General features: G+C 44.2%; 1 protein-coding gene across 1 annotated transcript in view; it reads right to left on the minus strand.

Annotated features, from left to right (window-relative positions):
- Window positions 1-287: 287 nt before the first annotated feature.
- Window positions 288-14,011, minus strand: part of TANC2 (tetratricopeptide repeat, ankyrin repeat and coiled-coil containing 2) — a 203,718-nt gene continuing 189,994 nt past the window's right edge. The window contains exons 15-20 of the mRNA XM_012659605.1: window positions 10,791-10,966; window positions 10,344-10,476; window positions 8,819-8,910; window positions 6,761-6,907; window positions 3,871-3,971; window positions 288-2,268 (exon numbers count right to left, since the gene is read on the minus strand). Of these exons, the coding sequence (XP_012515059.1) occupies window positions 288-2,268; window positions 3,871-3,971; window positions 6,761-6,907; window positions 8,819-8,910; window positions 10,344-10,476; window positions 10,791-10,966 (2,630 nt within the window). The remainder of the gene's footprint in view (window positions 2,269-3,870; window positions 3,972-6,760; window positions 6,908-8,818; window positions 8,911-10,343; window positions 10,477-10,790; window positions 10,967-14,011) is intronic.

The following is a 14,011-nucleotide window of genomic DNA, read 5'->3' on the forward strand; positions in this document are numbered from 1 at the left end:
CTGATCTCCCTGGGTTAAAGCACACGGCAAAAAATCTCCTTGTTGGCATCTGAAGAGAGGGAGAGAGCATGTGGCTGGGGCACAGACGAGAGAAACTGAAGTCCTGGCTCCCTGGAGGCCAGCTTCCCAGTCGGCTGCATGCAAAGAATTTCAGCATGTGGGCTGCCACCTCTGAACACCACACAGAAACTACATGAGAAATTAAGCCAGAGAACTACCTCCAATGTGGAAACCAAGCCTGAAAATGTGCAGTGAAAACATATGGGTCTCACTCCAACAAGTGTCTTCTAAACATTAGACTCCACAAATGGTCTCTTTGGTTTGATAGGGGATGTCTGCCCTTGTCGAGAGTCTCGGGACAACTGCCTGTACAGGTTGTCCTGGTACGCCTGAGCCACAGGTAGGGTCCGAGCCACCTTTACATCGGGATAGGAGGAGGCCTGGCTGACTCTCTCCAAGAGGTCTCCACGAGACCCGTTAGCCAGCATCCCATGGGGGCTGTAGTAATCGTCCTCCAGCAAATGGCCATTCTGTGCATTGTTGGTTTTGTTATAAAAGGCAATGTTGCTGATGGATGATGGTGGACTGAAGGACTCAGGCTGAGGCAGGTTGCCTGGAGATGTGGGACTGAGAACGGTATCCACTGATGACACTGCCCAGGTCCGATTCTGCTGGTGAAGGTGGGGGTACTGCTGAGTCCGGGCTGTTTTATCTATGATCCCCATGAATGGTGTGGTCCTGGATCGGGTGGGCTCGCTGGGGTAACCTCCTTGAGTGGGAGATACTGGTGACAGCTCGTCACATGACCTATCATATGCCGGTTTCAGTGGGATCTCCATTTGCTGAATCGAGGAAGATGGCCGGAAGGAAGGAGCAAGGTTGGAAGTGGATGAGATACTATTGCTAGATGGAGAGAAGCGAAGGCCTACACTTTGGGAGTGCAGCAGTGGCCTGGGAGTTGGTGGGTGGGGTTTGATTTCACTAGGGTTGACACTGATAGGTCTCCTGATTAAATGTGAGACATCAGGGGAACCTAGTTGGCTGGAGGACCGCTCCAGATCTAGTTTTGAATGACAGACTGGGTAATAGGATGCTGACTGGCTACGCCCAATCTGTGGCGTCTGGCTGTATCTCATTCCACCTCGATATGCTGAGGAAGGTCGCTGTGGAAGATCTTCTTTGGTCAACCCTCCATGCTGACAGATGGCCCCTGCACTCAGGCTGGCTTGGACATGCTGCACCGGTCTCCCATCGCCTACAATTCCCCCAATTGATCCCTGATAAACCAAACGGCTCTGACTTACTCCTATGTCACCTTGTGAAGACTGGTATTTACCAGCCATTGAATGGGCTACCTGGCCATAGGCTCCCGTGGGGATTACAGTGCTTGAATGAACTGCTGAGCTGGGCTGGTTACTTCTCACGATCTGGGCCTTGGCAGGCTGTAGCCTGAGCCCCTGCTGGGGAACTGCCACAGGGAGCTGAGGCATCTGGTAGGGCCGCTGAGCCATTTTGGATAAGGGAGATTTGGGTCTGCCAGGAAGCTGACTGATGTTTGTTTCTTGCTGATAGCGTACAGGTGAACCAGATTGGGATCTATAGACACTCATGCTTTCAGCTGGAGGGCTGGACCGATACTGAGGGCCTCTACGGAGAGGGGAAGGGGGAGGGCTTGGGTATTCTTTGCCCTGCCCTCCCATGGGAGGGGGGCTAAAACGGTAAGATCCACTCTGATGAGCTGGGGAAGTATGTGGTGGACTAGGCCTGTAGTGAGAGTTCTGATGAGTTGGAGAAAGAGCAGGTGAGGTGGACTGGTAGCCCTGCCTAGTGGGAGAACCTACAGAACTACTGGAGCGGAAGTCAAAAACCTGATGAGAGCCAAGAGGTGAGCTAGAGATGTAGGCTGAGTCCCGATGGGCTGGAGAGGAGGGTGGGCTCTGGATTATTGGGAGCCCCTGACTGGGCCGAGCCTCTGTCTGGAGGCCAATGGAGACATTTTCAACATCCTGTTCCAGGTACTCCTCCTCAAATATATCTTGTACAGAGTACATATCTTCATGCTGTGGTTCAGGTTCTGTTTCTTCTGGGACCTCCTGCTGAGGCTGCTGCTGCGGCTGCTGGGGCAGCTGTGGCGGTGGCTGCTGCTGCTGCTGCTGCTGCATCTGTCTACACTCTTCTTCCACTCTCATCAGAAGTCTCTGGATCTCACGGTTGTTTGGACATAGCTTGATGGCCTCGTTCAGGTCCTCTAAGGCTGCTGCAAACTGTCTGCTTAACGAAATGTAAACACAGGAAGTGGAGTTATTCTGAATCAATGGGAATCACCAAGAATTGAGAACATGGTCACTATTTCAGAGAACTGTGGTGGCATCTGTGGGAGTCTGGGGTGTTTTGGTTTAGTTTGATTTGTAAGGAAGCAAACAAGGAAGCTGTCATTCTAGAAGAGTCCAGGATGATTCCCTAGCCCATTCAGCCTCCATCTTCCTTCTGGCCTCTCTGGGATGGGTGGAGAAATGTCCCCATTGTTTCAGTCCAGCCAGGCCCACCAGGAAGATTATCTCAGTGCCCAAACGCACACCAGGCAGTATGAGGGTTGGGTGGGGTTGTCATTTACAGGGTCACTGTCAAGTAGCTTAGGAACAAAATAGTAACTATAATATTTAAAAATCTTGCTGATGCAGAAAATTTTCTTTATATTTTCAATATTTTGGCTCCAAATTTCAGGCCTGTTCTATCCTAGGCAAGAACCTGTCCTCTGCCCTTTCTACCCCTCACCCCACAGCACTGCTGCGTCTCCACTCACTCTGTCAAAGTGGGGCAGGTTATTAGGCAACACAGGTCTGGAGCTGAGCTGACCCCAAGGAGATTCTGATTCACAAATGAAGAAATGAACTGTCAGAGATATTCCCATCTTCTCTATTAATATTGCCTGAAAAGGGGAAATTGGCCTTGTGGGAAAGGACCAATCCAGAGGGGAAGAGAATTTGATAGTTGAGCTTCTGTAAAACCTTTGATACCGCAGCTAGTTAAGAATAATATCACTGCCACCATCATCACTAGTTTCCACCTGGATTTGATTTTTAGGACATACCCTCCCGCTCACAGCAATGAACCCAAAGCAGTTCTTTCCCATGTAGTTTGGGAGAAGGTAGGGTGCCAGGCAGGAGGCTGTCACTGTCAAGGACAGTGACAAGTTATCCAAAGATCACTGATGGCAGATTCTAGGTCCTTCTGGAGGCTTTCCTGCCCAGTAGCCAAACTACAGCAGACAGGCATGAGGAGTGGTGGAATGGTGTTTCTCTTGGGCCCTCTCAATCCTGGCAGCAAGGACCTCCTTACTCCATGTGTGTGTGCGTGGTGTGGTGATGGTTTAGGTGACAAGGAGGTTTGATGCTACCAGACTTGAGGAGAGCCCCAGAAGGGGGCCTAAAAAATCCAGGGATTTCCCAAATACTTCTAAGAAAAGAAAAATGCCTGTGAAGTTAGTGACACATCCTACTTCTCCCTTTAAAAGGGTTGGCAGGATGTTTTGTTTAAGTGAACTCTTCTTTAAGTCACTGTTGTCTCTTTATGCTATCTCCTTTGGGGGTTGAAAAGTGATTGAGATATGGCAGAGGATTCTTAGAAGGTGACATACTCCAATGAAAAAGCATTTTTCTCCCAAAGTAAAATGTTCTTGGTCTCCGTAGCCCAGAAGATTTGCTGATCTTCAGCTGAGCACTGTGCTCTGGAGCCATCCCCAAAGCTTGGCCTTAAGAGTCCTCCAGGACAGAGACATATTTGGGTACATATGCCCCAGGGTGGCCTACATTGCCTTGGCCAAATTGTCGAAGAGACCGCTTGCCTTTCACCCTCTCTCTCTCTCCTCACCTGCTGCTGCGTTTTGCCCTTGCTCTTGCATAGTAAGCTTCATAAGATTTCGGTTTCAGCTCCAGGGCCTTAGTAGCAAATTCCTCCGCCATTCCAAAATCCTGTCATTATAATAGGTGTGCAAATGAGTCATTGAAGAGATATAAAGAATAGACAACTTGGGAATAAAACAAATTATTTGTACATTTCTTTGACACTTATGGATGGAACACCTGGGACTCTAGACATGCCTGACATGGCCCTAGCCATGTGGCTCACAGACTGAAAGTTCCTTCTGCTTTTGCCCTGTGTGGCCCTGCAACTGCTCACTGGACTTTATCTGCCCAGAGTAATAAAATACTTTTAATTCGCCCTCTTTCTGCCTTTCTAATAAAGTTCTTTTCAGCCCAGAAGCCAAATGCTGACCCTTTACCATGAAGCTCCTGAAATTGGAAACCTGAACTTGTTACTCTTGCATGTATGAGGCGAATGCACACACAGACACCTCACGTGGACCCCTGTCCTACCCCCGCAACTTCCTACTGCACCCACTAGACCTCGGCTTTCTAAGGGACAAGTGTCCTGTGACATCCGGGAGGATGGCATCTGAGTAAAGGAGAACTGCAGTGTCTGGAGACTAGATGCAACAGGGATGTCGGACAGACCTGGGTTCAAGTCTCTGGTCTGCTTTATACCCCTGCAGAATGTGTCGTATTGTTTCTCATCCATGCCTACTGCAGAGGTAGAACTAAGCATAAGGTGTTTAAAAGTACCACACAGTTCCTAGCATACAGGAGGTGCTCAATAAATTGTAGTTTCTTATTTCACAGTGGTTTCTCTGGCCTGTTTCTTCTCTTAACTGGTTCTTTACTTAGGAAATATTTAAAATAATAAAAAGAAACAAACACAAAGCAGAAGACCCTGGCTGTGACTTGGGTCCATGCTATCACTGGGGGCTGTCTGGAGGAGCATGGTCTCAGAGGTATTTGTCTTCATTCCAAGAACCCCTGGGAACGGGATGATGTTGACAAGGCAGAGTCCATGCTTTTTAAGATCCCCTTAAATGTTAAGCTAAAAGGAAAAGTTTTTCCCTTCTTTTAATGTCAAAGCCCTAGTACAGCATGGTGGCCTCTAGTTACACTCATGATTCCTAAGGCAGAAAACAAGGCCTTAGGCAGAAAAAGGCCCTGGGGCATAGGTAAAAATTTAGAAAAAATTAATGGGAAATTTTCTACCAAAGAAGACAGACTTCTGGTGCTTAGCACAGTGTTGGTCCATGGGAGGTGATTATTAACTGTTTCTGAACAAATGTGGAGTTACTCTGTTTCCAACCTTATTCTTTACTTTTTTCTTTTGGAACAACCATTATTTCTGGAAATATTAGAGTTTAAGAAGTAGATTATTTGTTAGGGAAAAAAGAGGTTAGCAGGTTGGCAGTGACTTCTGAGCTTTGCCTCATTCTCGCTGGCTGGTGCCATGGGAGACCCTTGGTTCTGTTTCTTCTGTTTTGCAGGAGAAACTATAGGCATAAGACCTCACTGCCTTTCCTCGAGACTGTCCCCTCTTCCCTCCCCAATGCAATCTCTTCCATGTCCCTATTCTCCCCAGACCCTGGGGCAACTTTGCCTGTTAGGGCCATGACTGTGTCCTCTGAGACAGCCAAGTTTATCCCAGGGCTCTTTTTTTTTTTGGAAACACTCTTGCTCTAATGTCTGGGGTAGAGTACAGTGGCATCACCATAGCTCACTGCAACCTCAAACTCCTGGGCTTAAGCAATTGTCCCATCTCAGCCTCCTCAGTAGCTGGGACTACAGGTGCATGCCACCACGCCCAGCTATTCTTTTTTTTTTCTTTTTCTGTAGGGATGGGGTCTTGCTATGTTGCTCAGGCTGGTCTCAAATTCCTGGCCTCAACCAATCCTCCCGCCTTGGCCTTCCAAAGTGCTGGGATTACAGGTGTGAGCCACCACACTCGGCCTCAAGGCTCTTTTCATTGTTAGGTTTTAGAGCCTGAAATAGATGCTATAAAGGTCATATACACAAATCGTCTTTCTGGAATTGGCAGCAGATACCTTGCCACTGAGGGTTAAATCTCGCTTGTGTACAGCTGAGTTCTTTATTGATCACATTCCTATTTGGCTTGAATTATTTCTAACTCCTGAGGAACTGTGAGACCTCAGGCTGGTGGATGTCAGAGATTCCTGACACAATCTTGCTATTCCCAGGATCTCAGAGAGGTTTCTTGGCTTGGGAGTGTCTGCATGTCAAGGGAGCAGTGGCTGAGGGAGCATTGGCTGAGGACGTCCAAGACTGTATCTGCAAGGCAGGAGAGAAGGACCAAGGACTACTAGGGAGAAAATAAAGGGCCAGAAAGAGTTCTAAGATTCCCTCTAGGACAAGGAGGGACACGGCATGCTGGAATAAAAAGATGAGGAAAGAAGTGAAAAGTTTAAGGACAGCCTTAGAAATTAAACTTTGAAGTCCATGGTCCTGAGCCCTCTTTCCAGCCTTTCCTTAAAAGACTAGGGAATATACTAGAAAGGAAGGGAATGACCAAAATTCATATCTAATTGCTGCTGGAATTCTAGTGACCTCTGCTCTCACATTTTCCCAAAGACCAGAAAATTAACTTGGGGGTATAGGGGTGGGGATGATAGCATTATAATCACCTTCAGTGGGAATTATAAAAATTCAGAAAGCTACAAAGTACTCATAGCATCAACTCTTATACAGTGTGAGATACAGATCATACTTAGATTTGATTTCTTTCAAATTGCAAATGTCAGTGCTCTGTGAAGGACAACCAAGTTCCAAATGGGGCAGAGAAGGATTTCAGGGGCCTGGTAAAAACTAGTGACATGGACGCTGAACTTCCAGGACTGCAGAAAGAAGTTGGGATGAGAGGGACTTACGTTCATTTTCCTGCGACATCGAGAGAGGTTGAGGAGGAGAGACACTTTTAGTTCCCGGAAGGTTTTCAAGTCCTCACCAAACCCTTCTCTAGGGAACTTCTTCAGAGCGTACTGGTAGCGCTGGGCAGCTTCCTTTACTTTACCTTTCTAATGGGAGTACAAGATGGCAAAACACACCGTTGGTCTGCTGAGCAGATGAGGAAATTTGGTCCCTACTCCCTTCCTCCTCTCAGCAGTTGTTACTAAGGGTTAACCCTCCCACACACCAGCCTACGGAGTAGGTCTGGCCCCGATGGTCTGAATAGAAGGGTCTAGTTTTTTCTATAAGAAATTCAGCTTGTAGGAAAGGTAAGGCTGAAGGGCATACCCAAGATAGAAGCCAGAGAAACAAAATCTTGGCAAGTGGAAGGCCTTGGACCCCAGCTCTTCAACTGGTTCCCCAAGGGGCTGACCTTGCAAGTTCATTTTTCTTGAACTGATCTCACTGGGACATGTATAATTTCCTAGTCCCAAGCACTCAACAGTTATTACTTCTTAATTTCTGGCTTATCTGGAGAACTCTTTTCTTGTCTGATGCTCTACCTTGCCAGCCCTCTAGAAGTCATCCTCTTCCTTGCAAAAGGTGTGGGAGCTAAAACAGTCTAGCTGTTGCTTTTCTAATCTCATGGCATAAAATATACCAATCAGTTTTCCCTGTTTTTGGAAAAGCCATGAAGTAGGGTGGTAGTAGAGAAATAAAGCTTAGAATTTGTCATTCCATCTGACTTTGTAGGAGGGATTTTCCAGGATGAAGTAAATCTATGATCAACTTAGGGATCTGATCACAGTGGTCTTGACCTTTTCTTACATTTTGTATGTGAAAATCTACAAGCTGAGCCCAAAAGATGCAAGAGGCATCTCCCACCCCCTTACCTTATCTACCCTATTCCTTCTGTATAGTTGCAACTCCACAGAGATCCCAAGCTTTTATTTTTCCTTTGGCACCTTTCACTAAGGAGAGATTTGGAGTCTTCCGAGGTAGAATTCTGGGGGGAACAATAATAGGTCTGCCAATTTTCCTTAGGAGATAGGACTCTTGCCTTAGAATACCAGAAGTTATTCCATATTCAGGACTTAGATTCGTGAGAGCAATGCCATTCTAAAGTCCATAAATATGACATCTAAAGTAATGAGGACCTTCTTTGAAGTCACACGAAATCAAGGTTGGGCCAGGGCTCAAGCTTCCTGAAAGACTTAGAGTCCTGGATTATACCATGACTCTCACTCAAAAGGTACTTAGAAGATAGAACTCTGCTTCCAGGAACTGGTACACTCCTGACACAAGGGGGAACAACATGCTTCACAATCATTTCCTCATCTTTTAGGCCTAAGGATATGTCAGTGATGCATGCTGCCAAAGACTGGGTTGGATTTGTATCATCTTCAGGAGAAGATAATCCAGCTAATCTTAACACAAAGACATGACTTTGACATGGAATATTCTTAAGGAACTATAGGCCATGGGAGTTTGTGTTAGGGTACGGAGCTTTTTGCTTGAATTTTGAGTACAAAAACACTCCACACTTTTTTTTGATGTTGTCATTCAGTGAATAACTTTAAACAAATCTTCCAATTGCTATTTTTCTTGTTTTTTTTTTTTTTACCTTATTCAAAGATGCTGATATTATTATTATAGACTTTTAAATTTATGTTTATATTAAATATGAAAGCTAAGATCAATAGACTGGAAATAGCTATACTACATAATTTTATTTTTACTTGTCCTATTAGTTTCCAGATCCCACTTAGCAGATTCCATGTAACCACTTGTTTGTGGCCAGGTCAAACTAGGTCTTTCGGCTGATCAGCTGCAGGCATGGCATGTGTCGGCTACCACTGCTCTCTTGTTGGCAAGGCAAATACCCAGGATCCCCAACTTATCAGACCTATTGCTGAGGAATGGCATTCTCCCTTTGACTTTAGAACAAATGATAGGACTTGTGAAGACTTTGGAAGATTCTACATGTAGAAAACAGTCAGTGGCTGTTCTGAGGAAACTTTGTTTCTCCCTCCCCTCACCTTATAAAACATGTCCCCCTCTTCCATCAGCTTGCTCAACAGGATGATCATGATGTCTGGTTTGGAGGTGGCCATCGCCCATGTGGCTGGACCTGTAGTGTACAGGATGCATGATGGGTAAAAAACTCATACAATGTAAGGGTGGTAGGAAGCTAGGTGAAAAAAACACCCTGGGGGAATTTCTGCTGAGAGAACAACTTGCTCCACAATAATTAGACTTGGGAGTAGGTCTGGCCCCATCTTTTAGACTTGGGAGTATTTTAGTGACTCCCACTGCCAAGGAGCTGCGTTGGATTTGTATTCACCTTAAAATAAGAATATCCAAACTATCTGAGCCTGCACGACAGGAGGGCAGCAAAGTCTACGTGTTGCATGTGGGCAGGCGATGGATTAGTCTGAAATTATTTTAAATAAGGAAATCGGAAGAAAGGGTTTGCATTAAACATCACCACAGGATTTGAAAAATCCAAAAGGCTAATTTATTTTGGATCTGGACTCGAAACCCTCAGATGTTTAGTCTCTTAATATTAAAATATGTACTTTGCAGAAGGGAAACCATTAAAAACTCTAAAGGCTCCCTTAAATTATAAATACCAAACAGGACTCCCTGGGATTCGCTTTGAATCAGGAGCGTAGTTTGAATGTCAAACAGACGTGAAACAAACCAACATTATTGAGGATGACTTCACCCACAAAAAAGAAAGGAAAGGTTAAATTGATTAGTTTACAGATGCCTGAATTATTTACCAACTAGGCTTTTCAGGGTTAGTTATCAAAAGTTCAAGTTATTCTCTACAACAGTCATTAAAAAAAAATCTTCTTTTAAGGTGAAGTAAATTAAAAGATTAGAGGTTGTAGGGAACTCATGCAGGCTAAACCAAAGAGGAGAAGGCAAAGCTGACCAAGCCATCAGACCACGCCTGATGCTGACAGCGGTGAAATATACCTCGTGGGCGACTCGGTAACGTCTGACAACCTTCAAAGAAAGGAGAAAACAAAAAGTTGTAGAAAAGGAAAAAAAAATGGATGAAGGTGAAAAAAAAAAAGAAGGAAAAAGCAGCAGTGAGAGGCAGGCAACAAAAAAGCCAGCATATCAGCCAACCCTTGTCTACAGGTCTGTGGGATGGGGCAGCAGCTGGGACAATGTAGCAGGGACTTGAGAGTCTGAAGCACATACAGAGCAAGGGAAAGCAAAGGCTCACAGCAGTGCAGAGATCCAGGATGCTTATAGGGTGGGGCTGGTACAGAGGCAGCACTGAAATGTGCCTAAGGCCAGAGCAGCCTGCTGGCTAAGACTACGAGGGGCATGGCAGAAAACCACATGATTCTGGACACAGGGTACTGTAGACCACGGCTCAGATGGTGCTTTCTCTGGGCCAAGAGTCTCTCCATTCACTTGGACAATAATTGGGCCAGGGCAGAGGGGAAGCTATATACACTCACACCAAATACCCAGGGCAGCCAGACCACTGGACCAGTCTGGCCCCTGGGCACAGATGGCCAACACCTTCCTCCTTTCTCCTACCTATCTTGGCTCCTTTCTTCAGAAGAGTGACAACAACAGAAGTGTTCCGGCACCCCACTGCCCTATCCAAAGGGCGCATTCCGCTGTAGTCAACATGCTCGATCATGGCCCCATGATCTACCAGGAACTGGACCTAGGACAAGGATCAAGCAGAGCAGTTACCACAGGTGTAATGGCTCAGCATTGCTGCACCGAGGGCTCTAGCTTCTGCCTGCCCCTTTTCAACTGCTGGTCTGAACCAGGCTATGTAGGCTGGTATTTCAGGCTTTAGCTATATTCTTGGTTTTTAATAGCATTTTGAATATTCCTGCCCTCTGGCAAGTATAGATCTGAGAACTTTATATCAGGAATCATCAAAACATTACTCTACCTTCAACCCCAGATAGTGTTATGGATGGAGAACGGTCTCCATCCCTACTCTCCTGAGGCTTGTTTAAAGGCACTCACCACCTCGGCATCACCGTAGAAAGCTGCCAGGTCCAGTGGGGTGCGGCCATTCTTGTCAGCATGGTCTGTGGCAGCTCCATTATCCACCAGAGAACGTACTACTGAGAGATGGCCCTTCAAACAAGCCCAGCTGAGGGCTGTCAATCCTTCTTTGTCCATAAGAGCAATGGAGGCACCTACAAAAGCAAGCGATAACACAGGACTTAGGAAACGTGAAAATTCATAGCAGGCATGAAAGCCAGCACTGAAGGTATACACTCTGCCAAAGAATGCCTTTTGTTTCTGGACTATTTCCATTTTAAGATTGATCCTGGTATGTCAGTTGTATCTCAATAAAACTGTGAAAAAAACTGATCCTATAAGCTGGCAATGAGACAGAGTCTGGTGGTCGTACTGGGTATTAAAGGTCTTCCACGATTTATTTCCAATTACTCTCTAGCCTTAAATTTCATTACTCCCCTGGGAGAATCCTCTACGTTGGCCAAATGGATATGCTCGCTGCCTCTAGAATCGCCTGTAAACATTCCTGCGTCCTCACTTTTGTTTACGTTGCTCCATGTGTGGAATACCTTTTGTTTCCGCATAACTTGCCTCCCTTCTACCCATTCTCTAGCAACTATCTCAATCATCCCGACTCTAAGAAGCTTCTCCCAGTTCACTGTTATCTCATCTTAAATCTGCTTAACACATGTCACCTTATTCTGTTATTTATCTACTTTTATGTATCCCACTTGCATGTAATAAATTATCAGTGAATATTTTCTGAACTGAATGGAAGTCTTCCATTATAATAGGGTTAACTCCTTGAGAGAGCCCAGACGTGTTTATCACTGATGACAGTATCCAGGCACTTTCTCCCTCCCTAGAAATGGACATACGGGAGGACACTGAGCCCAGGCCACAAAAGAAATTCAGAATTTAATCTAATAAAGCTGAGCTCATAGAAATACAGCTTAAAAAGGTGGTTACCAGATGCTGGGGGATGGGGAGATTGGGGAGATGTTGGTCAAAAACACAAAATTCACTTACACAGGAGAAATAAGAGATCTATTGTACATCATGATGACTATAGTTAATAGCAATATATTGTATACTTGAAAATTGCTAAGAGAGTAGATTTGTGTATTTCTACCACAGAGAAAGGTAAGTATGTGAGGTAATGCGCATGTTAAATAGCTTGATTTAGCCATTCCACAATGTGTGTGTGTGTACAGGTTGAGCATCTCTAACCTGAAAATCTGAAATCTGAAATGATTCAAAATCCAAAATTTTTTGAGTGCTGACATGACACTCAAAGGAAATGCTCATTGGAGTGTTTCAGATTTAAAATTTTTGTTTTGGAAATGTTCAACTGGTAAGTATAATGCAAATACCCCAAAACCAAAATATCTGAACTCCGAAATACTTCTGGTCCCAAGCATTTCAGATAAGGGATACTCAACCTACATTGAAACAGCACGGTGTAGACCATAAAATACAGTCATGTGCTGCATATAAGGATGTTTTTGTCAATGATGGACTGCATGTATGATGGTGGTCCTAGAAGATTATAATACTGTAGTTTTAGTGTACCTTTCTATGTTTAGATAGGCTTAGATACACAAATATCTACCATTGTGTTATACTTGTGTATAGTATTCAGTACAGTACATGCTGTCCAGGTTTGCAGCCTAGGAGCAATAGGCTACACCATACAGCCTAGTGTGTAGTAGGCTATGCCATCCAGGTCTAAGTACATTCTATGATGTGTGCACAACAATTAAATAGCCTAACAATACGTTTCTCACAATGCATTTCTCCAAACGTATCCTAAGCAATGCATAACTATATAAATAATGCTTGTCGATTAAAAAGTAATAGTTTCTAAAAAAAAGAAATTCAGAGTTTACTTATTCAGTCTTCTTCAATAACCCCAAGCCCACCCTTTTATATTCTGCATTTGCTTCCCTTTAACATTTCTATTTTCATCCATAAAGATCAAGCATACTTGACAGGCTGTTTTGTAATCAGTCTTTAAGATTCAATATGTTTGGTTGTTAAGGCCTATTCATTGTTATTCAATGGCGAGGAGCTTATCATTTCCTTGCTAGTTTTGAAGAGTACCTAAGAATACTCTTCTCACACAGTTGGCATGTCATACTAACTAAATTAGAGATTAACTTACTGTACATGGGACATTTGGCTACCTCCTCAGCTGGACAGAATTCAGACCTGGGTTCAAGCTTAGGACCTGCCACAGCCAGGCTCAGGGTCTACTCAGCAGTTATCTGACCCATCACCTTTGTATCCCTAGAGGTTAGTGGACTTTGTGGCTTCCCATGGCAGGATGCAAAACTGGAAGAGACCACACCTCTAACCCCGATGAGAGCCATTTATGTACTGAGTTATCTTTTCATAATGGTATAATTTGTAATTAAAACATTGACTCTAACATGGAATAAATTTGAATATGGGAGAGAATCTAAGCAGTTTTCTCAGAGGTGACATCTATAAATTCCCCGGACAAAGTCTCCAGTGGTAGAAAAACAGAAGGATAAGGTTTTGGATTTATATTACAGATCAACTGATTTTCCAAAGATAAGATGGAATTTAAGAAATTAAAAGGAAATACACATGAGACAAATCCATAATATGTTCAATACTTCCAAAATTCAATTATAAGCTTCTGCTTCTCTCTTTTCTTTCCCATGCAGTTAAAGAAATCACAATTCTCCCAAACATCCATCTTGTAACTTTGGAGTTATCTTCAACTCCCCTATCTGTCTTATTGCCTATATCTAATCAGCCTTTACATCCAACGTGTCTCTTGCACTTATCCCTTTTGTCTGATTCGGAAAGATACTGCCACCAGATTAGGATGTCATTACAACAGCTTCCTAACTCATCTCCTGGCTCACTATAATTCCTTTTTCAAATCTTCTATTCACACTGCTGCCAGAGTAATTTTTTTTAAAAGCACAACTCTGACATCAATTCCTTTTCTAAAAATCTTTAAAGGCTCCTCACTTCCTTCAGAATTAAGTCCAAATTATTTTAACCTGGTCTTTTAACATTTCTTTCTACATACCTTTCCAGTTTTATTTCCCAGTAGTTCTCTTGTACTTCACTGGACAGCTTGCATATTTCCCCTGACCTTTCATCTGTATTACTTCCTCTCTCTAAATGTAGAACAATTTTCCTATTCAAGTTTCAAAGTCTGTCCTATTCCAACTCAAAGGGAA

This window comes from Propithecus coquereli, unplaced genomic scaffold (genome assembly GCF_000956105.1).
Source record: "Propithecus coquereli isolate 6110/MARCELLA unplaced genomic scaffold, Pcoq_1.0 Scaffold119, whole genome shotgun sequence".
Taxonomy (NCBI): Eukaryota; Metazoa; Chordata; class Mammalia; order Primates; family Indriidae; genus Propithecus; species Propithecus coquereli.